We start from the raw sequence: 26,439 nt of genomic DNA, 5'->3' as shown, positions 1-26,439 counted from the left end.
GACTTGAAGCAGAATAATATCATTTACTGAAAGAAAAATATTGTACTATATTTCACTTGCTGTAAGTTAACTCAGGACTATTTCCATTAACTTTTGAAATGAAAATTCAATATTAAACAAGCAAAACACCTACTTTCAGTACTTTTTACAGAAAAATAAAAAAAACATTTCACTTTCGAGTCTGGCAAATGACATGTTCTGAAATGGACTGCAAACCATGCAGCAGGTTTATTTTATTTTATTTACAGATGTGGCGCTCAAAGTCCAATGCCACTTTGGGGCACTGCTGACAAAAAGAATTTTCACAGAGTAGACCTTTAAACAGTTTTGTCAATTACTGGAAGCATCTCAGCAAAGTATTTCTCTGTGACGTTAAAGAAAACAGTTACCAACCTGATCCCCAAACAAGCTGGAGAACTAGCTTCCATGCCCTTGTTGTGGAGGTGACCCAGGACCCACTGAGCTAACATTGAGATCAGGATCAATACACACTTAGTGTGTGACATAGTGAAAGTTTTCCTCTCTTTGAACTCCTCTAAATAGTCATTTTGCTTCCTCTTGGGGATCACTGCTCAGCCTCGATGGCCTTTCAGGACCTCCTGGATCAAGTTGGAGGCCTGGGGAGATTCCAGATCCTTCAGATGCTTTTACTTTGTATCTCCAGCCTCGTCACCTACCCTCATATTCTATTGGAGAACTTCACTGCAGCCGTCCCTGGTCATCACTGTTGGGTCCACATTCTCGACAATAACACTGACTCGGCTAATGACACTGGGACCCTCAGCCCTGATGCCCTCCTGAGAATCTCCATCCCACTGGATTCAAACCTGAGGCCAGAGAAGTGTCGTCGCTTCAGCCACCCCCAGTGGCAGCTCCTTAACCTGAACAGGACCTTCCCCAACATAACTGACCTGGACACAGAGTCCTGTGTGGACGGCTGGGTGTATGACAAAAGCATGTTTACCTCCACTATCGTGACTGAGGTAAGAGGCCTCATTTACGTCTTGTGAGTACATGGTCTGAGTCTTTAAGGGTAACTGAGTAACGGATAAGTTTCTAGCCTTTTTATTCACTATTAGGTGCTCATTCTTCCATCTTTCAGAAAATATTAATTACTTCTTTATTGAATGCCAAACACCTATATATTTAAAGAATTTAATGAACTCAAAAACAGATGTGACCTTGCTATTATATGGCTTTTATTGTTAGAAAGATCAAAGGTTAAGAAAGTAATTTATGTGATGTGTTTAAAAGGTCATTAATGTTCAGCCTTGCTTGTAAATTAGAAATATCAGGGATATTGATGGAAACCTCCAAGCACTGTATCCCAAAGCAGCCATATAAGAAGATCTGTGATGAAATTCTGGCATCAGGAAACTTTTTAAGGCCCTCAAATATTGCACTCTATGGCCAAGATTGAGGACCACTTTATGTAGAACAAAACAAGGCATTGTTAAATCTAACAGGTTTAGAGAAGGCTTCCTAAAAGAAGTTATATTTAAGCTGAGACTTGAATAGTAAAACTCAGCTATTGTAACAAAGAAAGCTGGAGAGGGAAAAGGGGATAAAATAAACAACCACGTGAATCATTCAAACTGCTTCAATCAGGTTTCCACTGAGAGGTTATAAATCGTGGAGCTCTCCTTTGCTGCTTTCTTTCTCTTCCAGTGGGACCTGGTATGTGAATCTCAATCACTAAAATCAATGGCCAAATTCTTATTCATGGCTGGAATGCTGGTGGGAAGCATCGTATATGGCCATTTATCAGACAGGTGAGTGTCTCTGAATCACAGCTCTCTTTACTCAGGTATTTTCAAGAACTCATAAATATTCTTCCATTAAGAAACATTTATTGTAAATTACACTGTCCTGGGGCTTCCTTAGTCCCCAGTGATCTAGAAACACAAACAAATGGAGAATTACTGTCAGTGTGGTAAGTGCTATTTTATCAGCTGTGAGTATTGTGTATGGGATACAGAAACAACATCTCCATCAGACATGGGAGCAGTTTGAGAATGAGGTTTGGAGCAGAGGTGTCACATCATAGTTTATAAAGATAAAAAAAGAGGTTCCTATGGGAACAGAGAGGAAGACGTTTCACATCATGAGATTCAACCTGTGTTCAGTCCCTCCTGACCTCTCTTATCTGATTGCCTGTGGATTTTTAGAGTATGGCTATCATGTCCTTATTTCTCAAATATGCTGCTAGACATTCCTATGAAACCTGTGTTATACATAGCATTGTGTCTTGGTAATGTATAAAAAAAGTATATCAGTGGCCTTGATTTTTTTTCTAAAACATTACAATAAACATAAAATTTTCAACCATGTAGGGGAAATAATCTAATGACAACTTCTGCCACAATTTGTGGTCTTAGAAATGGAAGTATGCTGTACGTGACAGTACACTTAATTAGATAGCCCAACCAATTCCACCAACCACCCAAGTCTGTCTTCTCTAAGGGTATGGGGAATTACCATCTACTACCATGCTCCTTACCATCTACTAGCATAATGTCATCTATTATCTCAGCTGAAAATCATGAATTCTGAGTGTATGATCTTATAAAAGGTAAGATACCTTATTTTTAAAAGCACCTTATTTTAAAAGGTACCTTATTAAAGTTTTCAGAGTCACAGTGTTCATTTCTAACAGTTCTGTAACACATATGAAAGTGAAAGTGAAAGTCACTCAGTCATGTCCGACTCTTTGCAACCCCATGGACTGTATAATCCATGGAATTCTCCAGGCCAGAATATTGGAGTGGGTAGCCTTTCCCTTCTCCAGGGGATCTTCCCAACCCAGGGATCAAACCCAGGTCTCCCACATTTCAGGAAGATTCTTTACCAGCTGAGCCACAAGGGAAGTCTGGATATTAAGCCCTATTCCACTGGTCCATTCAATAATGCAGAACTGTTAAATTATGCATACTATATAAAAGTGTTCAGAATCAGAGTGTTCATTTCGAACAGCTCAATTACACAGAACTATTTACCTTGCAGAAATAAAAATTAAACAATATATCTATGCTGACTGATTTTTGAAAAAGTTTTCAAGACCGTTTAATGGGTAAAATATGTCTTGTTTAACAAATGAAACAATGCTTATTAGACATACACATGCAAAAGATGCAAGTAAACCTAAAACCATAGCAAATATTAACACAAAATGGATTCGCAACTTTAATAAAAGAGCTGCTGCTGCTAAGTCGCTTCAGTCATGTCTGACTCTGTGTGACCCCACTCAGACACGACTGAGTGACTTCACTTTCATCAAAATTAAAAACTTCAGCACATCAAAGGATATTATCCATAAATTGAAAAGATAACATGTCTAATGGGAGAAAGTATTTGTAAATCATATATAAAGAACAAAGACAGGTGAATAGACCAATAGAATAGGGTTTAATATTCAGACTATATAAAAACTCTTACAACTCAACAACAAAAAGACAGAGAACTCAATTTTTAAATGAGCAAAAGACTTGAATATACATTTCTTTTATAAAGTTATATATATGGGGCATAAGCACATAAAAAGATGCTCAACATGATATCATTTTTAAAATGTTAGTCATCCCAGTGCACCAGCCCAGAGCACTTGTCTCATGCATCCAACCTGGGCTGGTGATCTGTTTCACCCTTGATAATACAATATTGTAAAGTAATTAGCCTCCAACTAATAAAAATAAATGGAAAAAAAATAAAAAAATAAAAATGTTAGTCAAACCACAATAAAATGCCACTTCACACATACTAGGATTGCTATAATCCAAAAAAAAAAAAAGAAAGAAAAATAACATGCTTTCACAAGGATGTAGAGAAACTGGAATCTTGTACATTGCTGATGGGGAGGTAAATTGGTACCACCATTATGACAAATACTTTTGGAGTCTTCAAAAAATTAAATTTAGAGAAACCACATGACCTAACAATTTCATTGCTAGGTATAAAATCAGAAGAGTTGAAAACAGGAACTCAGACAAATAGCTTATAAAACTAAGTCATTGCAACATTATTCACAATAGCCAAAAGGTGAAAACTACACATATCCATCAACAGATGAATGGGTAAAATGTGATATGTACAGCCATAAAAAGAAATAAAGTTCTATATCATGGTAAAACTTGTAGGACCATGACAACATGTAAACTAAAATGACAGACAAAGCATAACAAATATTTATGATCCCACTTATGTAAAATATATAGACTAGGAAAATTCATGAAGAAAAATTCAGATTAGAGATACCAGAAGCTGGGAAGAAAAAGGAATGAGGAGTTATTGCTTAATGGGTACAAAGTTTCTACTGAGGATTTTGGAAAGTTTTGGCAGTAGATAGTGATGATGGTTACATAAAATCATGAATGTAATACCAGTGAGTGACCTATATAATCAAAAGTGTTTAAAATAGCAAATCATATTTTATGTATTATACTACAACCAGAAAGAAATATGAGGCTTCCCTGGTGGCTCAGATGGTAAAGAACCACCTGCAGTGTGGGAGACCTGGGTTCAATCCCTGGGTTGGGAAGATCCCCTAGAGAAGGGCATGGCAACCCACTCCGGTATTCTTGCCTAGAGAATCCCCATGGACAGAGGAGCCTGGAGGGCTACAGTCTATGGGATCACAAAGATTTGGACACAACTGAGAGACTTAGCACACATTGCACAAAAAGAAATATAACCAAAAGAATGAGAAGACCAACCACAAACTGGGAAAATATACTTGCAAAAGACACCTGAAAAAGAATAGTTAACCAAAATACACAAAGAACTCTTTTTGAAATTTATTTATCTATTTTCAATTGAAGGATAGTTGCTTTACAACATTGTGTTGATTTCTGCCATATATCAACATGAATCAGCCATAGGCATATGTATACAAAGAACTCTTAAAAAAAGAAAAATGAACATTCCAATTAAAATATAGTCAGAAAATTTGAAAGACATTGCCAAGGAAGTTGTACAGATGGAAAATAAACATATGAAAAGATGCTCCACAACATATATCTTTAGGAAAATACAAACTAAAACAATGATATACTGCTGCATATGTATTAGAATGACAGATAGATAGATAGATAGATAGATAGATAGATAGATAGATACACATCAAAGGCAAAGATGTAGAGCAGCAGGCATTCTCTTATTCATTGCTGATGGGAATGTAAAATGATATAGCTGCCTTTGAAGACATATTGACAGTTTCTTACAAAATTGAGCACACTCTTGCCAAATAATCTAGGAATCATACTCCTTGGTAATTACCCAAAGGAGTTGAAAAGTTATGTCCACACAAAACCTACCCAGGGATGTTCATAGCAGCCTTATTCATATCGTCTAAGCCAAAACTTAGAAGATGAATGCATGAATAAATGCATTTATTTTAGCAAATGCATACATAGATAGTTATACATCAAGTCATAGGATCTTATTCAATGCTAAAAGGAAGTGAGCTATCAAGCCATGAAAAGATATGGAAGAACTTTAGATATATACTGAAAAGTGAAAGAAGCTAGTCTGGAGAGTCAACATACTGTATGAGTCCAACTACATAACATTCTGGAAAAGTTAAAACTATGTAAACAGTAAAATGATAAGTGGTAGATAGGAGGAAAATAAGGCTTCCCTGGTGGCTCAGATGGTAAAGAATCCGCTTGCAATGTGGAGACCTGAGTTTGATCCCTGGGTGGGGAAGATCCACTGGGGGAAGGCATGGCAACCCACTCCAATATTCTTTTTTTTCCCATTTATTTTTATTAGTTGGAGGCTAATTACTTTACAATACTGTAGTGGTTTTGTATACTAAAGCATATATATGGAATTTAGAAAGATGGTAATGATAACCCACTCCAATATTCTTGCCTGGAGAATCCCCATGAACAGAGGAGCCTGGTGGGCTACAGTCCATGGGGTCTCAAAGAGTCAGACACAACTGAGCAACTGAGCACACAGCACACACAGGAGGAAAACAAAAGAATAGGCAGAATTCAGAGGCATTTTAGGGCAGTGAAACCACTCTTTATGACACTGTAACAGTGGGCACATGTCATTACACATTTCTCAAAACCCATAGAATGTACAATAGCAAGAGTGTATCCTCATGTATTCCAAATGAACATTGGGAGATAATGACATATCATTGTAGGTTCGTTAGTTGCATCAAATGTGTCTATTGGTGCAAGAAGGCAGGGACACTGCATGAGTAGGGGCAGGGATATTGAGAAATCTCTGTATCTTCCTTTCATTGTTGCAGTCAACCTAAAACTGCTCAAAATTAGGAGCACCTAGATACGTAAAGCAAATATTAACAGACATAAAGGGAGAAATTGACATGACACAATAATAATAGGGGACTTCGGCACCTCAGTTATACCAATGGAGAGATCATCCAGACAGAAAATCAATAACAGCCTTAAATGACACATTAAACCAGATGGTCTTAATATATATACATATGTATATCTAGATTAGCTCATCAAAAAAACAGAATACACACTCTTTTCAAGTACACATGTAACATTCTCCAGGATAAGTCATATGAGATGTCACAAAAGCAGTCTTAGTAAACTTAAGAAAATTGAAATCCTATCAGGCATCTTTTTATTATCACAATACTGTGAGACTGGCAATCCACTACAAGAAAAAAAAAAACTGCCAAAAACACAAGGATATGGAGGTTAAACAAAGGCTACTAAACAACTAATGGTTCACTGAGTAAATCAAAGAAGAAATAAAAAAAAAAAAATACCTAGAGACAAGTGAAACCAAAAACACAGCAATCCAAAATCTATGGGAATCAGCAAAAGCAGTACCAAGAGGAAATTTATACAAGTTTACCTCAGAAAACAAGAAAAATCTCAAATAATAACCAAACCTTACACCTCAAGGAATTAAAAGAAGAACAAACAAAATCCAAAGTTAGGAGGAAGGAAAAAATAATAAATATCAGAGCAAAAAATCAATAATACATTAAAAGGATCATACACCATGATCAAGTGGAATTTATCCCAGGGTAGGGATGCAACAATGGTTCAGTATCTGTAAATCAATCAGTGTAATAAAGCACATTAACAAACTGAAGAAAAAAAATCATATGATCGTCTTGATAGATGCAGAAGAACATTGAAAAAATTCAACATTTATTTATGATAAAAGCTCTCAACAAAGAAGTTACATATCTCAACACAATAAAGGCCATATGTGACAAGCCCACAGTTAACTAACATCATACTCAAAGGTGAAAAATTGATAGCATTTCCAGTAATATCAGGATCATGACAAGAACACCCTCTCTTACCTCTTTTATTCACTTCTATTTACATAGTACTGGAAGTCCTAGCCACAACAATCAAACAAAAAAAGAAAGAAAAGGAATCCAAATTGTAAAGGAAGAAGTAAAACTGTCACTGTTTTTAAATAACATGACACCATACACAGAAAATCCTAAAGATGCTACCAAAAAGCTACTAGAACCCATCAATGAATTTGGCAAAGTTGCAGGATATAAAATTAATTTACATAAATCTGTTATATTTCTATATACTAACAATGTATACAGTAACAATCAGGGAGAAATATTAAGAAAACAATCCCATTTACAGTTGCATCAAAAAGAATAAAACTCCTAGGAATAAGTCCAAATGAAGGGGTACAATATCTGTACTTGGAAAACTATTAGTCATTGATGAAAGAAACTGAAGACAACAACAAAAGAGGGAAGATAAACTGTCCTCAAGGATTAGAAGAATAAATATTGCTAAAATGAACATACTGCCCAAGGTGATGTCCAAAATCAATGCACTCTCTATCAAATTACCAATGTTATTTCTCACAGAACTAGAATAAATAATTCTAAAACATATGGAAGCATGAAAGACCTCCCAATACCCAAAGCAATCCTGAGAAAGAAGAGCAAAGCTGGAGTATCATGCTTTCTGATTTCAGACTATACTACAAAGGTACACTAATCAAAGCTTTATACTAACTCAAAGCCAGATACACAGATCAATGGAACCCAATAGAAAGCCCAGAAACAAACTCATCGCATGTATATGGGCAATTAAAGAATATACAATAGAAAAAGACGGCCCTCCTCAAGAACCAGTATTAAGAAAACAGGTCTGACTCTTTGCAAACCCATGGACTGTAGCTCTCCAGGCCTCTGTCCATGGAATTTTCCAGGTAATAATACTGGAATGGGTTATCACTTCCTGTTCCAGGAGATCTTCCCAACCCAGGGATCAAACCCACAACTCTTGCACCTCCTGTATTGGCGGGCAGGTTCTTTACCACTGTGCCACCTGGGAAGCCCTAAAATGGAATATTGTTCAGCCATGAAAAAGAATGAAATCTTGCCATTTGTGACAACATGGATGGACCTAGTGGGTGTTATGCTAAGTGAAACAATTCAGACAAAGACAAATGCCAACTTCACTAATATGTGGAATATAAAAAGAAAATGATGACCAAAACAAACAGTTATGGATAAAGAGAACAAACAGCTGGTTCTAGAGGGACAGGGATGTGGGGGGAAAATAGATGAGGGAGACTAAGAGGTTTAAACTTCTGGATGTGCAATAAATGAGTCAAGGGTATGAAATGTACAGTGTGGGGAGTATAGTCAATAGCTATGTATTATCTTTTTATGGTGACAAACTAAACTTACCGTGGTAATCATTTTGAAATGTGTAGAAATACTGAATCACTATGTTGTGTAATAGGAACTAACCTAGTATTTTGTAGATCAGTTAGACTCCAAAAGCAAACAAACTCACAGAAAGCTTTGTTACCAGAGGCAGACATGAGAAGAGGGGAAATTGGATGGAAGCAGTCAAAAAGTAGAAACCTTCAGTTATAAGTAAGTACTAGGGATGTAATGTATAACATGATGAATATAATTAACATGGCTGCATGTTATGAAAGCTGTTAAGACAAAAAATCCTGAGTTCTCATCACACGGAAAAAAAAATTTCCCTTTCTTTAAATTTGCATCTATATGGGATGATGAATGTTCACTAAATTTATTGTGATAATCATTTCATGACATAAGGCAAATCATTATGCTGTATACCTTAAACTTGTCCAGTGCTGTATTTCAATTATATCTCATCAAAATTTCATTGCAGCACTGTTTACAATAGCTAGGCCATGGAAGCAAACTAGATGTCCATTGGCAGACGAATGGATAAGGAAGTTGTGGTACATATACTCAATGGAATATTACGCAGCTATAAAAAAAGAACACATTTGAGTCAGTTCTATTGAGGTGGATGAAACTGGAGCCTATTATACAGAGTGAAGTAAGCCAGAAAGAGAAACACGAATGCAGTATATTAATGCATATATATGGAATTTAGAAAGGTGGTAATGACAACCCTATATACAAGACTGCAAAAGAGACACAGATGTAAATAACAGACTTTTGGACTCTGTAGGGGAAGGCAAGGGTGGGACGATATTAGAGAATAACATTGAAACATGTATATTACCATATGTAAAATAGATGACCAATACAAGTCTGATGCATGAAGCAGGGCACTCAAAGCTGGTGCTCTGGGACAACCCAGAGGGATGGGGTGGGGAGGGGGGTTCAGGATGGTGAGACACATGTATATCCGTGGCTGATTCATGTCAACGTATGGCAAAAACCACCACAATATTGTAAAGTAATTAGCCTCCAATTAAAATAAATAAATCTAATTTTTTAAAAAAAATCAAGGTAGGGGGAAGAAAAACAGAAATTTTTAAAAAAATAAAATAAAAATTAGAAAATTAGAAAACATGCCCTAAATTTCAAAGTGTGTATTTTTTTTTTTTTTTCATTTCTACTATACTGTTGTTACTACTACCGTATCTAACCTGTCTCCATTTCTCAGGTTTGGGAGGAAGTTAATTTTCAGATGCTGTTTGCTCCAGCTTGCTGTTACCGACACCGGTGCAGCCTTTGCTCCCACCTACCTCATTTACTGCTCGCTACGCTTCCTGGCTGGGTTTTCTACCATGAGCATCCTGACAAATTGTACTGTTCTTAGTAAGTCAAAACTTTGGGTCTTTGACATTTTCCAAGCCTTAAATTTGACTTTTAAATCCTAACTTTGTCTGAAGTCAAGATCCTATCTGTGTTTTCTTTCAGTTGTAGAGTGGATGGTGCCCCGATTCCAAGTCATGGGAATGACCCTGTCCATCTGTGCCGCTTGCTTGGGCCAGATCATCCTGGGAGGACTCGCTTTTGCCATTCGAGACTGGCACACCCTTCAGCTGGTGTTTTCTGTACCATTATTTGTCTTCTTTCTTTCCTCAAGGTATAAAATTTCTTTCTTTATCTGAGAAGATCCTAGATGCAAGGTACATGGAGTTAGCATGCAAGAATTCTGATTGGTCTTAGTCAATACTTGAACACATGCTTAACTAATCTGTGCCCTGTGTACAACTAAAGAAGTAGAACAGTTAGTGTTACAAGATAATATCAAGGGCATTCAGGTAAATGTGAATTTTAGATAAAACATAAAATCTTTATATAGTAACCCCAAATTTTGTATGGAGCATAGTTACACTAAAAATCACTCATTGTTTACATGAAACTTCTACTTACCTGAGAGTTCTGTATTTTTATTTGGGATTCCCTGGTGGCTCAGATAGGGAATAATCTGCCTGCAATGCAAGAGACCCAGGTTTGATCCCTATATCAGGAATATCCCCTGGAGAAGGGAATGGCTACCCACTCCAGTATTTTTGCCTGGAGAATTTCATGTACAGAGGAGCCTGGCAGACTACAGTCCAAAGGTCACAAAGAGTTGGGCACAACTAAAAAACTAACACTTTCACTACTGTTCTGTATTTTTATTTACTAACCTGATAAAAATACAGTGTCTCATTAAAGTAAAATTTCAAATAAACAGCAAATACTTTTTAGTATATGTACAAAATACTGCATGGGATGTAGTGGTACTCAAGGTTTACTCATATTCACTGTTAATCTAAATTCGAATTTAACTAAACACACTATTTGCTAAAACTGTTACTATCCCTCTGAATAATGGGAAGGGAACACTATGACTCCAAGTCTATATTCTGGCAGTAAAGGTGTACTGCATGCAGAGGTCATCTTCACCGTTTCCTAGTTATGGTGAAAGTGAAAGTCGCTCAGTCGTGTCTGACTCTTTGCGACTGCATGGACTATACAGTCCATGGAATTCTCCAGGCCAGAATACTGGAGTGGATAGCCTTTCCTTTCTCCAGGGGATCTTCCCAACCCAGGGATCGAACCCAGGTCTCCCAAATTGCAGGTGGATTCTTTACCAGCTGAACCTCAAGGGAAGCCCAAGAATACTGGAGTGGGTAGTCTATCCCTTCTCCAGAGGATCTTCCCAATCCAGGAATCAAACTGGGCTGTCCTGCATTGTAGGTGGGTTCTTTATCAACTGAACTGTCAGGGAAGCCCCTAGTTATGGTACGAGAGAATATACATTGTATTTTCTGGTATAACAAAACAAGAGGTAGGTATTAGATGAGAGGGGAGAGGTATTTCAGGGAAAAAAAAAGGATATGTGAAAAAATGAGGAAATGAGAGCTGGTTGCACCTCTGTTCTCTTCTTTGATCAGGTGGCTGGCAGAGTCTGCTCGGTGGCTGATTATCACCAACAAACCCGAGAGGAGCTTAAAGGAACTTAGAAAAGCTGCTCACAGGAATGGAAGGAAGAATGCTGGAGATGCCCTAACCATGGAGGTGAACAGAAGAGGGGATTGGGATGACTTGACCTGACATATACTCTAGTTGGAGTCCAAGTGAATAAAGGGTGGGAACACAGGTGTGGTTGGGGTCTACTTAGCTCATTGTCCTGGTCTTCAATAGCTGCCCACATTGTTTGAGTGAATATGAAGAGAGAGCATCATGGTGCTGAAGGGACTGAACACAGATATTTCACTCAACAGAGGCAGAAAGCCCTTAGTATGTATGATTGTAAAGACTGTATTGGTCGCCCTTTGTGATAGAGAAAGTAAAAAAAAAAAAAAACTAATCCATTTCTTTCCAATTAACATTCCAATGGCTTTTTTGTCAAGATGGTACAAGAAGAGCAGCAGCTTAATGACCATGCAGAAAAGAGCATGTGAAAGTGAAAAACAGTCATGTCCAACTCTTTGCAGCCCCATGGACTATACAATCCCTGGTTTTCTTCAGGTCAGAATTCTGGAGTGGATAGTCTTTCCCTTCTCCAGGGGATCTTCCCAACCCAGGGATTGAAATCAGGTCTTCCACCTTGCAGGTGGATTCTTTACCAGCTGAGTCACCAGGTAAGCTCAAGAATACTAGAATTGGTAGTCGATCCCTTCTTCAGTGGATCTTCCCAACCCAGGAATTGAACCAGGGTCTCCTGCATTGCAGGTAGATTCTTTACCAACTGAGCTATGAGGGAAGCCCATTACTAACTTTTTTTGTTTGCAATGATAAGAGAATGGAAAGAATGCTAATAGAGACAAGGAGAAATCATCTACCCTCGTTAATAGGAAAAAGAGAAGGTTAGGGGCTAGAGAGTCAAACAAGAACAATAAAACATTTCTGCAAATTTACTCATTGGCACATCTGATCAATTTTTTGAAACCACTTTATTGAGGTTTTAACATACAAAGAGCTGTACCTATTTAATGTACAACTTGATGGATTTGCAAGTTAGTATACATATGAACATCATCACCACAGTTTATACAATAAACATATCCATTACCTCCTAAAACTTTCTCCATCCTTCTTTATTCATTATTTTTTTGTGATAACACAATATAAGACCTCCCATCACAGCAAATTTTGAGTGCACAGTACAGTATACCCTAGACACAATGCTATAGAGTATATTCCTTTAGGATTGATTTTTCTTGCTCAACTTAAACTTTGTACCCTATGGTAAATATTGCCCCATTTCTCACATCCCCCAGCACCTGACAAGCACTATTCAGAAACTCTCTGCTTCTTTGAGTTTGACTATTTTAGATTCCTTGTATAAGTGGTATCCTGCAGTATTTGTTCTTTTGCACATAGCTTATCTTTTGTAGCATAATATCCTCTAGGTTAGCCACGCTGTGGCAAATGGCAAAATTTCTTTATTTTTACTGCTGAATAATATACCATTTTGCATATATATAGATGCTGCTTTCCTTTTCTTTTCATCCATCAATGGACATTTGCTTCCATATCTTAGCTATTGGGAATAATCTAATGAATATATGAGGGCAGATATCCCTTCAAGATCCTGATTTCAATTCCTCTGAATGTATATCCAGAAGAAGGATTACAGGATAATATACTGGTTCTAGTCTCAATTTTTTGAGGAACCTCTATATTGTTTCCATAGTGGCCACAGCATTTCACATTCCCAGCAACAGTGTACAAGGATACCCTGTTATCCACATCTTCGCCAATACTTATCACTTTTTTTATAATAGCCATTCCAACTGGTGTGCAGTGGTAACTCATAATTTTGATTTGCCTTTCCCTAACAGTTAGTGATGTTAAGCACTTCTTTATGTACCTGCTGGCCGTTTGTATGTGGTCTTTGCAGAAAGGTCTATTCAGTTCATATGCCCATTTTTTGTTGTTGTCGCTGTTGCGAAGTCATATCCAACTCTTTTCGAGCCCATTGAGGGCAGCATGCCAGGCTCCCCTGTCCTTCACTATCTCCTGGAGTCTGCTCAAACTCATGTCCATTGAGTTGGTGATGCCATCCAACCATCTCATCCTCTGCCATACCCTTGTCCTCCTGCCTTCAATCTTTTCCAGCATCAGGGTCTTTTCCAATGAGTCGGCTCTTCACATCAGGTGGCCAAAGTATTGGAGCTTCAGCTTCAGCATCAGTCCTTCCAATGAAAATTTAGGGTTGATTTCCTTTAGGATTGACTAGTTTGATCTCCTTACTGTCCAAGGAACTCTCAAGAGTCGTCTCCACCATCTTCTAAAGCATCAGTTATTCATTGTTCAGCCTTCTTTGTAATGCAACTCTCACATCCGTACATGACTACTGGAAAAACCATAGCTTTGACTAGACAGAAATTTAATTGAGTTATTTGGGTTTTTCGCTATTGAGTTGTAGGAGTTTCGTATATATTCTGGATATTAACCCTCTATAAGACATATGGCTCACAAATAATTTCTTCCAGTCTGCAGATGCTTTTTCATTTTATCAATTATTTCCAAGCTGTGTAAAAGCTTTTCAGTTTGATACAGTACCATTTATCTATTTTTGCTTATTACTTGTGCTTTTGGTGTCACAACCAAAAAATCATTGCCAAGACCAATATCAACAAGCTTCTCTCCTATATTTTCTTTAGGAATTTTATAGTTTATGTTTTTGATCTTTAATTTATTTAAGTTGATTTTTTGTTTTTCTTAACTTACTTTATTTTATTTTTTCAGTTTTATTTATTTATTTTCTTTTACTTTACAATATTGTATTGGTTTTGCCATACACTGACATGAATCTGCCATGGGTGTACATGTGTTCCCCATCCTGAACCCCCTTCCCACCATAATTTCTTTACAATATTGTGGTGGTTTTTGCCATACATTGACATGAATCACCCACAGGTGCATAGTGTAAGGTAAGTTTCCAATTTCATTTTTTGCGTGTAGATATCCAATTTTAATAAACACCTTTTATTAAAGACAATCTTGTCCCCATTGTGGATTATTGGTACAATTGTCAGAAATCAATTGTCTGTATATGCATGAGTCTATTGCTGGGCTCTCTATTTTGGTCTACATGTCTTTATGCCAGTATCATGCTCTTGGTTACTGTGGATTTATTATATATTTTGAAACCAGAATATGTGATGCTTCCAGCTTTGTTCCTGTTCAAAATGCTTTGACTGTCAGGGGATCTTCTGTATTTCCATATGAATTTTAGGGTTTTTTTTTTTTTCTATTTCTGTAGAGAATATCAATGGGATTTTGACAGGGATTTATTACTGAATCTGCATTTTGCTTTGTGTTGTATGGACATCTTAACAATACTAATTTGTTTAATCCATGAGCATGGATATCTTTTAATTTTCTAGTATCTGCCTTAATTTCTTTCTTCAGTGTTTTCAATATGCAAATCTTTCACCTTCTTGGTTAAGTTTATCCCTAAATGCTTTATTGTTTTTGATGATACGGCAAATAAGACTGTCTTCTTAATGTTATTTTTAGATAACTTGTAGCTGGTGTATAGAAATACAACTGATTTTGTATGTTAATTTTTTATCCTGTGAATTAACTGAATTCACTTACTCATTTAACAACTTTTTGGATATGTGTTTAGGTTTTTCTACAAATAAGATCATGTTGTCTGAAAAAAAGATAATTTTACTTCTTTCTTTCTGATTTGGATGCCTTATTTTTTTCTTACCTAATTGTTCTGGCCAGGACTTCCAATTCTATGTTGAACTGAAGTGCGATCCTTGTCTAGTTCCAAATCTTAAAGGAAAAATTTTCAGCTTTTCACCATAGAGTATGATGTTATTAGCTGTGGGCTTTTCATATATGGCCTTTAATGGAAGTTCCTTCAGTACTTAATTTGTTGAGAATTTTTGCCATGGAAGTGTGTTGAATTTTGTCAAATGTGTTTTCTGCATTTATTGAGAGAATCATATGATCTTCAGCTTCATTCTGCTACTTTGGTGTATCATATTATTTGCTTATATTGAGCCATCCTTGCATCCCGGGAATAAAGCCCACTGGGTAATGGTGTGTGATCTTTTCAATCTGCTGTTGAATTTGGTTTGCTAACATCTTGTTGCTTATTTTTTGGACCATATTCTTCAGGAATGTTGGCCTGTATTTTTTTTTCTTTTCTTTTCTTATGGTTTCTTTGTCTCACTTTGCTGTCAGGATCATAGTGGCCTGACAAAATTAATTTAGAAGGATTTCTATCTTCTATTTTTTGGAAGAGTTTGAGAAGATTTGTATTAATTCTTTAAATGTTTGGTAGAATTCACCTGTAATGCTATATAATGTTAAGCTTTTATTTCTGGAATTTTTAATTACTGCTTCATGCTGGTTATTAGTTATTCATCTATTGAGGCTTTCTAGTTCTTCTCAATTCAGTCTTTGTAGGTTACATGTCATATATTTGTGTTAGAATGATCATTTTGTCATTATAAATTGCCTTCTTGGTCTCTTGTGACAGTTTTTTATTAAAATCTATTTTATCCATACAAGGTGGACTATCCCTGCCCAGTTTTGGTTATCATTTTCATGGAATGTCTTTTTTTCCATCCATTCATTTAAAGTCTATTGTGTTCTTAAACTTCAGAAATGGAAAACCTAAATTCATTTTGTCAGGCCAATATAATCCTGAAACCAAAGTGAGACAAAGATACCACAAGAAAAGAAAAGAAAAAAATATAGGCCAACATTCCTGAAGAGTATAGTTGAAAAAATCATCAGCAAGATGTTAGAAAACCAAATTCAACAGCATATTAAAAAGATCATACACCATTACCCAGTTGATGTTTTTGAACTGTGGTGTTGGAGAAGACTCTTGAGAGTCCCTTGGACTGCAAGGAAATCAAACCAGTAAATCCTAAAGGAGATCAACCCTGAATATTCATTGGAAGGACTGATGCTGAAGCTAAAGCTCCACTACTTTAGCCACATGATGTGAAGAGCAGACTCATTAGAAAAGACCCTGATGCTGGGAAAGATTGAAGGCAGGGGGAGAAGGGGACGACAGAGGATAAGATGGTTGGATGGCATCACTGACTCAATTGACATGAGTTTGAGCAAGCTCTGGGAAATGGTAAAGGACAGGGAAACCTGGAGTGCTGCAGTCTATGGAGTCACAAAGAGTAGGACACAACTGAGTGACTGAACAACAGCAAACCTAAAGTGATTCTCTTACAGATAGTGGAGAACTTACAGTGGGGGTCAAGCCAGGGTGTGCTGGAAAATGTTTAACACTTTAGTTACAGGAAGAAAAAAAAGCCATAGGTCTCAGATTTGTGGTGCTGATCCATTTCTGTGATGTGAATATTACCACTGTAGCCAGTTTCAAGCCACCAACTGGATGGTAACTGCTTAACAAACTATCTAAACATTTAACAAAGGGCTTTTATGAATTTTCACACTGATTTCAGGGCACAACTGGGCAAGGGTTCAAACAGGGGCTGTTTCATGCATTTTAATCCGGGAGAGTGTTATGAGTGGTATGAATAGGTTTAACGAAAAAAAAAAAAAAAGAAAATGAAGTGAAAATTAGAGAGAAAAGTGCATTTTAAAAACTGAAGATACAGCAGGTTCCTATTTGAACATGGGCCTCTTTTTCCCAGAATAAGAATTTTATCAGGTAGTAGGAGCTCCTTGGTTTCTGTGAGTGAGCTGGCATTGCCCCCTACAGAACTATTTCTGCTCTCACTTCATATCTCTGCTTGCTCACAAAAAAATGAATGACCAGTATAAAATAACCACAATGCGTTGTTGCTGTTTTAGTTTCTAAGTTGTGCCTGACTCATTGTGACCCCATGGACTGTAGCCTACCAGGTACCTCTGTCCATGGGATTTCCCAGGCAAGAACACTGGAGTGGGTTGCTATTTTCTTCTCCAGGGGATCTTCCTGATATATCTTGAAATTTAACTTTGATATTGGATGTAATTCAAGTCTAGTCTTACAGGCTTTGAACCCCTCATCTGGCCCAAGTTTAGGATATTATTTGAGCTTATTCTGACATTATCACACAGAATATACACAGAAGAACTATACAAAAAACATCTTCATAACCCAGATAACCACAATCGTGTGATAACTCACGTAGAGCCAGACATCCTGGAATGTGAAGCCAAGTGGGCCTTAGGAAGCATCACCGCAAGCAGAGCTAGTGAAGGTGATGGAATTCCAATTGAGCTATTTCAAATCCTACAAAATGATGCTGTTAAAGTGCTGCTCTCAATATGTCGGCAAATTTGGAAAACTCGGCAATGACCACAGGACTGGAAAAGGTCAGTTTTCATTTCAATCCCAAAGAAAGGCAATGCCAACGAATATTTAAACCACCACACAATTGCACTCATCTCACACACTAGCAAAGTAATGCTAAAAATTCTCCAAGCCAGGCTTCAACAGTATGTGTACCGTGAACTTCCAGATGTTCAAGTTGGATTTAGAAAAGACAGAGGTACCAGAGATCAAATTGCCAACATCTGCTGGATCATCAAAAGAGCAAGAGAGTTCCAGAAAAACATCTATTTCTGCTTTATTGACTATGCCAAAGCCTTTGACTGTGTGGACCACAACAAACTGTGGAAAATTCTGAAAGAGATGGGAATACCAGGCCACCTTACCCGCCCCCTGAGAAATCTGTATGCAGGTCAAGGAGCAACAGTTAGAACCAGACATGGAACAACGGACTGGTTCCAAATTGTGAAAGGAGTACATCAAGGCTGTATATTGTCACCCTGCTTATTAACTTCTATGCAGAGTACATCATTCGAAATGCTGGACTGGAAGAAGCACAAGCTGGGATCAAGAATTGCTGGGAGAAACATCAATAACTCAGATAAGCAGATGACACCACCCTTATGGCAAAAAGTGAAGAAGAGTTAAAGAGCCTCTTGATGAAAGTGAAAGAGGAGAGTGAAAAAGTTGGCTTAAAGCTCAACATTAAAAAAAACTAAGATCATGATATTTGGTCCCATAATTTCATGGCAATTGGAAAAAAAATGGAAACAGTGACAGACTATTTTTTTGGGCTCCAAAATCAGTGCAGATGGTGACTGTAGCCATGAAATTAAAAGACACTTCCTCCTTGGAAGAAAAGCTATGACCAACCTAGACAACATATTAAAAAGCAGAGACATCACTTTGCCAACAAAGGTCCATCTAGTCAAGGTTACATTTTTTTCAGTAGTCAGGTATGGATGTGAAAGTTGGACTATAAAGAGAGCTGAGCGCCAAAGAATTGATGCTTTTGAACCGGAGTTGAAGACTCTTGAGAGATCCTTGGACTGCAAGGAGATCCCACTAGTCAATCCTAAAGGAAATCAGTCCTGAATATTCATTGGAAGGGCTGATGCTGAAACTGAAACTCCAATATTTTGGCCATCTGATGCGAAGAACTGACTCATTGGAAAAGACCCTGACCCTGGGAAAGATTAAAGGCAGGAGGAGAAAGGGACAACAGAGAATAAGATGGTTTGATGGCATCATCGACTCAATGGACATGAGTTTGAGCAAGCTTCAGAAGTTGATAATGGACAGGGAAGCCTGGCATGCTGCAGTCCATGGAGTTGCAAAGAGTCAGACATGACTGAGTGACTAAACTGAACTAAACTTACATTATCATCCATGATGCAATCCTGACTCCTCTCTTTTAAAAGCCTAAGTTCAATATTTTTGCTACTCAGGTTATAACTGAAAGGATGTTATTGCATGTGTAGGTCCTCAGTTAAGGTGGCCTTTCACTTCTCTGAATTCCTCATGAAATTATTCCAATGGACTTTATGATATTTTTTCATTTGTAGAGGTGGGATAAGAATTAAGACTATATTATTTGAATAACTAATAAATAGGTATCTGAGATAAGTTGGATACAATTCCATATGCACATTTATAGCCTCATGTCTGGCCCTGGAAATCTTTGTGAGAGAAATGCTATTATTTTTCTTCACCTACTCTTCTACTCTGATTCCTCTACTTGTTCTTTTTTTTTGCTGTTGTTGTTCAGTCACTAAGTCATGTCCAACTCTTTGTAACTCCATGGACTGTGGCACTCCAGGCTTCTCTGTCCTCCACTATCTCGTGGAGTTCCTCAAATTCATGTTCATTGAGTTGTTCATGTGAATTGAGTTTTAGAAATATTTAATTAACTTTCTCAAGGTATATACCCAGCATATTGCAGGACTATTAAGTAACTCCATATTATAACCAGTTCTGAATATAAATCATTCTACTCCAAGATCTCTCCTGATTTCGTCCTCAGATTTAAATCTAGGCATCTCATTCATGGAGGCACAACATGCCAGGAATTCCCCAAAAAGTGACTGAACAAAGAACCAAAACAAAGAATCTCAAGAAATGTTCTTTTTCCTGAGATAAACAGTTTTTCTGCAAGGGACAGCTAGCTGATAACCAAGCTTAGTTTCCAGGTCTTTCATGCCCATCTGGCACAAATGGACCTTTGGACCATTATCCAAGTAAGCATGATTTGATTCCCTTTCTTATCTGTGTATCTGACATACAATCCCTTTCTAATGATCTGTAGCCCTCTCAAATCCTGTGTTTAAATATTTTTTGTATTTAAATATTTTTGTGTTTAAATATTTGTTAAATAATTTCCTTCAGTTCCTTTTAACTCAGCAATTCTCTATTCATATCACTTTTACATCCATTGTTACATTTTCAATGACTGTATTTCCCAGTAGACAGAAAGGGAAGTCATCTATCTTGTCCTCTGTTAGGGGCCTCACAATGCCTACCATTGTGTGACAACTGAACAGTTTGTTGTTGTTGAAGGTCCTGAGATCTGCCATGCAGGAGGAGCTGGAGGCAGCACAGACCAAATCTTCTCTGTTTGACTTGTTCCGCACACCCAACCTGCGTAAAAGGATCTGTCTCCTGTCCTTTGTAAGGTGGGCTTCACACAGTGCATGAAAGATGTTAAAATAGTGGAGACATGAATCTATTCCTTATCAAAAGAACAACATGGTGGGAACAGATCTGAGATAAAACAGAGAAAGCCATAATGATAACTGCTGTATTGAGTAGTCAAAGGGTTATGAAAAGACTGACCCAGAGCTAGGTATACAACAAAGAGTTCTGTTTATCATATTACACTAGAAACTGAGGCTGAGAACTTCAGATGTTCTCATGATACAATGTTGGCTTTAACTCTCTTCACTTGTTTGTTTTCATTTTAAATAAGGTAAAATTACAAACCACAAAATGAAGAAGAATATATAGCCTGATGAATATTTCCATATGTAAATATGCAACCATCACCCAGATAAAGATACAGAAAAACTCTAAATCCCTGGAAGGTTCCATCATGTGTCCTCCACAAAAATACTCCAAACCCTCCTCCAAAATGTAACAATAACTAGGAGCTCCAAATACATAACTATCTTATAGTTTTAAAATCATCACCTTATGAGGAAATATTTCATAAAACCTATCATGTTTTTATACTTTAAAACCAACCACTGGCTGCTTAGTTAATAGTTATGATCATCATTTGTAACACAAAGGCTCTAAACCTTATGGTAAATGTCGTTCATCTTTGTTCACCACAGATTTGCAAACTTCATGTCATTTTTTGGTCTGATTCTCCACCTCCAGTATATGGGGAGCAATGTTTTCCTGTTCCAAGTTCTTTTTGGCGCAGTCAACCTCCCAGCCAATTATGTTGCTTTTTTGTCATTGAATCACCTGGGCCGTCAAGTAAGCCAGACACTCTTCATGTTTCTTCTTGGAATCTCCATTCTGGCCATCACATTTGTGCCTGAAGGTGAGAAAAGAGCACAGGTTGAAATAAGAAAATGTCTTACCCCAGGTATTTGAAGACAGAATCTGAAGCTAGGAGGAAGTGAAGGCTAGGGTTCTAAGGATTCTCCAAAACCAGTCTGAGGATTTAGGATAAATTCTGCCATTAAGTGGCTGCAAAATAGTTCAGACAGTTCAGACGACTAGTTGTCTACATCATATCTGACATGTATTTGGTAATTGGTACCTGGGACAGCAATTGATCACTTTCCCTTTGGCCAATCACACTTGTAACTGTAAATGGCAGTATTATGTCATATATCGAATTGTATCTCATATGAGGACACAATACTGCCACTTCCTCTGTCTGGTCTCTTTCCTATTATGACAGTTTCAGTGACACTTTACTACCTGACTCTATGTATCCACTCATGTGTCTGGAATTAGGTCACCATAACTTCAACCTGGTTCCAGGTTGTCATCTTGACTCCAAGGTATTTTTAATCCCTTCCCTTCAAGCATAGTAGATGTGTAGAATAGGGGGAAATGCATTAAAGCTGTTAACAGCCTCTCTTAAAATCCATGTTACTAAGTTAAATGACTGTATGCAATGAATAAGGGAAGCCAGATGGTCACCATGCTTCAGGTAACTCCCAGTGCAGTGGCATTTATGCAGGATCCCATCTTGAATATCAGCAGCAATGCAAATTTCCTGCCTTTCAACAGAGCCCACTCCAACGTTGTAATACTTTCATGAACTTTTTTTTTTAATGGGATAGAAAACTGACTGTCTGAAACATCTTTTCAGAGGTTTCCAAAGTCTACTTTTTTCCCTAAAACAGATCCTTATTCTTGAATCTTAAAATATTATTCTAGATCAAGCAATTTTCCAGCTTATCCATTAACATGAGCCCCATTCTTTCATGATTCTCTACTGCATTACTAGCCCTTTGTCAATATTGTGTAAACACATGACTTTTAAAGGATATTGATGAGTCTTAACATTTGTCAGTAATTGCTCATATGATAGTCCTATGTTATACATGAAAGACAGAGGAGACACTGGATAGAATAAATGAAAGCAAACCCTTTCTGGGATTTTGTTCCCCCCTCTATCTTTAGGAAACTTCTAAAATCTCTGATATGCAGATACAGTTGATTCAAATACTCAGGTTTTCAAATTCTCATTTAGGCTGTAATATACAGATAAGTCACATTTCTCAGCTATTAGTCTCTGCACATTCTCCGCTCCATGCATTTTCTCTACTAAGTATTTAGCACATGCAAATGCTTCCCACTGTGTCTTTTTCAGTTATAATTTGGGGGATGTTGATTTCTTCATCTCAGATTTCCTGAGTCTCACTGATGTTCTTCTCCAGAAATGCAGACCCTGCGTATGGCTGTGTCAACTTTGGGAATAGCGGTTTCTTCTGTGACTCTCATGTGTTGTTTTGCCCATGGAAATGAACTAATCCCCACAGTTCTCAGGTACACAAGCTCATGGAAGCCCTAGCAGAGTCAAAATAGACCTTTCCCAGCTAATTAAGACTTATAGAAGGAAGAAAACTAATCTGAATCATTATCGAAAGCATTGATTATAGTAGTATTAATAATAAAAATTACAGCCAAAATTTTAATCAAAATCTCAATTTTGTTAGGCATGTTAAGCCCTTTAATGTATCATCTCCCATAATCTGCTGAACCATTAAGGTGCTATGGGTAAGAGTATTTTTAAGTAACAAAAACTTTTTAAAAAAAACGCTTGTGCACTTAAAAAATTTTGTGAGCAAATAAGAGTATATTTTAAATGTAAAAAGTACATCATTAGTCTTCATGTATCTAAATACTGCTGTGATGTCTCCCACGTCTGCATACATGCTAAGTTGCCTCAGTCATGTCTGACTCTTTGTGACCCTATGGACTGTAGTCCACGAGGCTGCTCTGTCTATGGGATTCTCCAAGGAAGAATACTGATGGGTTGCCATGCCCTCCTCCAGGGGATCTTCCCAACTCAGGGATTGAACCTGTCTCTTACATTGGCAGGTTCTTTACCTCTAACTCCACCTAGGAACCCCATGTGGTCTCCCATAGTCAAAGCAAAATAATAAATCTCATATTACATGTATGGATTTATACCAGATTATTTTTGTATTGTTGTTTTCACTCCAAGGGTAACAGCTTCAGGATTCTTGGGAGTTGCTTCTAATGTTGGTGCAGCCCTGGCTCCCCTCTTGATGATCTTAACAGTGTATTCCCCCCACCTGCCCTGGATCATCTATGCAGTTTGCACCATCCTTGGTGGCCTTGTTGTCCCACTTCTACCTGAAACCAGGAATAAGCCTCTGCCTGACTCCATCCAGGATGTGGAAAAGGAGTGAGTAAACCCCTGGTTGTCCCTTAGAGTTGCTGTGTGATACAGGTCTGTGTAAGAAGGCCAAGGTACCATACAAGGTCATTGTCCCCAGGGGAAGGCTTACATCTAGATGTCTCTAGGTGGTCAGTACCTTGAGTTTAGCTACAGCCTCATCCCTCCCCACAGTGACCTCAGACTCCCCCAAGACTCCCTGGACCACCCAGACCAGCACCAGTAGGCACCAGTAGGTTTAGTGATGAAGAAGTCAAAATTAGGTGCCCTAGTATAACATAAACAACCCCAAAGGTGTTTTACAAACATGCACAGATTTAAACATCAGATTCTTGCCCCTCAGGCCCTGGCAGCGCTCAGCCCAGTGAGGGCAGTAAACTCTCTGAGATTACCGGTGTCTGTAGGTCTGTGACCTGCCCTGGTCACTGAAGCAGGTCCCTGAGGGAGACCAAGGAGAGGGCAGGAGCCCTTCCTCTCTCTAAGATGACAGTATGTCTTAGAAGAAGGAGTCCTGTTGTGCTGCCTGTGAGATTCAGACCATCTGGTTTTCACTAGAAATGAAAGTGTTGAAAAAAGAGACGAGAAGGGTGGTAATTAAGGTATTTTTAGAAGATCAAGAATTTGAAAGGATTTTAAAACTTTTGTATATTTCCTTTGCCTCTTCCAAAGACCCAGTTAGCCGACACCTTGGTGTCCAATATCAAAGCTGCCTTCCCAGATCCTGTCCTGGGAGCATGGCCCTTTTCTTCACAAAATTTACTCAGATCCTCAGGACAGGTGTCAGTGCTTTTATCAATACTCACAGACCAACACAATCCATTTTCTCTAAATAATTTAAGATATAGGTGCCTTTTCCATGCTTTTTAATCTTGTTCTTTTGTTGTTTTCATTGTATTTGCTCTAGGAGAAAAGACTCAAGAAAAGCGAAGCCGGAAGGTACTTTCATGAAAGTGACACAATTTTAAGGAATTCCATTCCAGGCACTATCTGCTAATCAAAGAGCAAGATAAACAAGAAAAAATGGGGTCATTCCCAAATATTGGTAAAATTTGGAAAACAAATAAATAAAAAGATGTAATAGGAAAATGGACCTCATTAACAATTGCAGTTCTAAATAACTACGTACAAAATGCCTATGACTGATCATTATATGAAGTTTGAGGAAAGTAATGATGATTTTAAAGGAATCATAATAAAACATGTATGTTTCTGGATAGAGAGACAGAATAGCATTAAAAAACATTGATTCTGTTCCAATTAATGGCACAGTCATTGATGGAATAATTATTAGGGGAACAACTTGAAAAACAGTTCCAAGTTTATCTACAGGTTAATAATAGGCAAGATTCAAAAGATGAAGTTTATGAAGGGAAGGTGGTACAAGTATATGGGGCAGTACATGCTGAAATGAAATGCAGATGCATTTACAACTCAAAAGACGTCCAGAATAGGCTTGTGGCATGTAGAACACTTGAAATTTGGAAATTGGGACAGCATAAATCACTGATAGAAATAAATGATTATGTAATAAGTATCATTAACTAACTTTGGAAATAAATGACTAATAATTTGAAAAAGTATTCCATATGTTTAAAATGACGAATGGAACAATTAAGTCACATTATTCAATAGAAAATGTGGGTACAAAATCTCAGGATTAAGAAAACTTTCTGATTAGTAAAAACAAATGCCAACAGTTTAAATATATGTGCATTTGACTAAATACCTCTATTTAAAACCTCTATTGAACAAAACTCTAAAAACTTATGGGATAAATCCAGAAAAATATTAATATTCACCAAAATGATAAAGTGCCTTTAGGATATTTTACTTTCTTTATCAGTTTCTGTATTCTAAGTTTTAAAAGGATAATGCAATATTTTAAAATATTGTACGGTCATCAAAAATAAACTGGAAAAAGACCAAATAACAATTTTCAAAATGACTATATAATAATATGTGGGATTCTAATAATCATGGAAAGAATACATAATTCAATATTAGGTGGTCAAAAGGCAAGAACATATACTTTTCAAAATAAAAAAAATCCTATGACTAATAACTTTATGAAAATGTACAAGACCACTGGAATTTAAAGACATACAAACTAAATAAAACACCAACTTTTATTTTCCAAAAGAATGTAAATGAAAATTTGTAAATTGATGGCTGAATTAGAAAATAACATATGCCATACAGTTGTGTAAAACAGAATGGTGTCATTATAAGTAGCTTTAAAAATATTTCATTGATTCAGCAATAATTTGTTCAACATGTCATTAAGCAGCGTGTTAAGAACCTTGGATACACAGAGGAAATGAAAAAAATTATATATTAGCAAATATTAATCTACGTGTGACAGATATTAGTCCACATGTACTGGTATGGCATCTTATTTTTATTTTATATGATCAAAGAAGATTTATTTTAAAGTCTTCATTCCCCCCAGGCTGGTGAAAAATTGCAAATCAGTTACTTTGGGAAGTTATTTCCATAAGTCTTCCACACCAGAGCTTTCTAGCTTCTAGGAGTATATACAGTGGCAAGGTGGTTACAAGGAGGACTGCACTGGTTATCAGTCGTCTATTCAAAGAGATTACCAGGTTACTACTGGACCAAGAGACA

The 26,439-nt window shown here is 37.2% G+C and overlaps 1 protein-coding gene across 1 annotated transcript; it reads left to right on the top strand.

Moving 5' to 3' along the window:
* The first annotated feature begins 410 nt into the window (after positions 1-410).
* Positions 411-24,907, top strand: LOC122673362 (solute carrier family 22 member 9). Its single transcript, XM_043871097.1, has 10 exons — positions 411-983; positions 1,669-1,772; positions 9,882-10,036; positions 10,139-10,307; positions 11,608-11,731; positions 20,484-20,599; positions 21,260-21,474; positions 22,829-22,937; positions 23,620-23,823; positions 24,719-24,907. Exons 1-10 carry the CDS (start codon positions 582-584, stop codon positions 24,777-24,779), a joined length of 1,659 nt encoding a protein of 552 aa, XP_043727032.1. The 5' UTR covers positions 411-581; the 3' UTR covers positions 24,780-24,907.
* Positions 24,908-26,439: the final 1,532 nt, after the last annotated feature.

Source organism: Cervus elaphus, chromosome 2 (genome assembly GCF_910594005.1).
Source record: "Cervus elaphus chromosome 2, mCerEla1.1, whole genome shotgun sequence".
NCBI lineage: Eukaryota > Metazoa > Chordata > Mammalia > Artiodactyla > Cervidae > Cervus > Cervus elaphus.
This window is presented reverse-complemented; position numbering and strand designations above follow the sequence as displayed.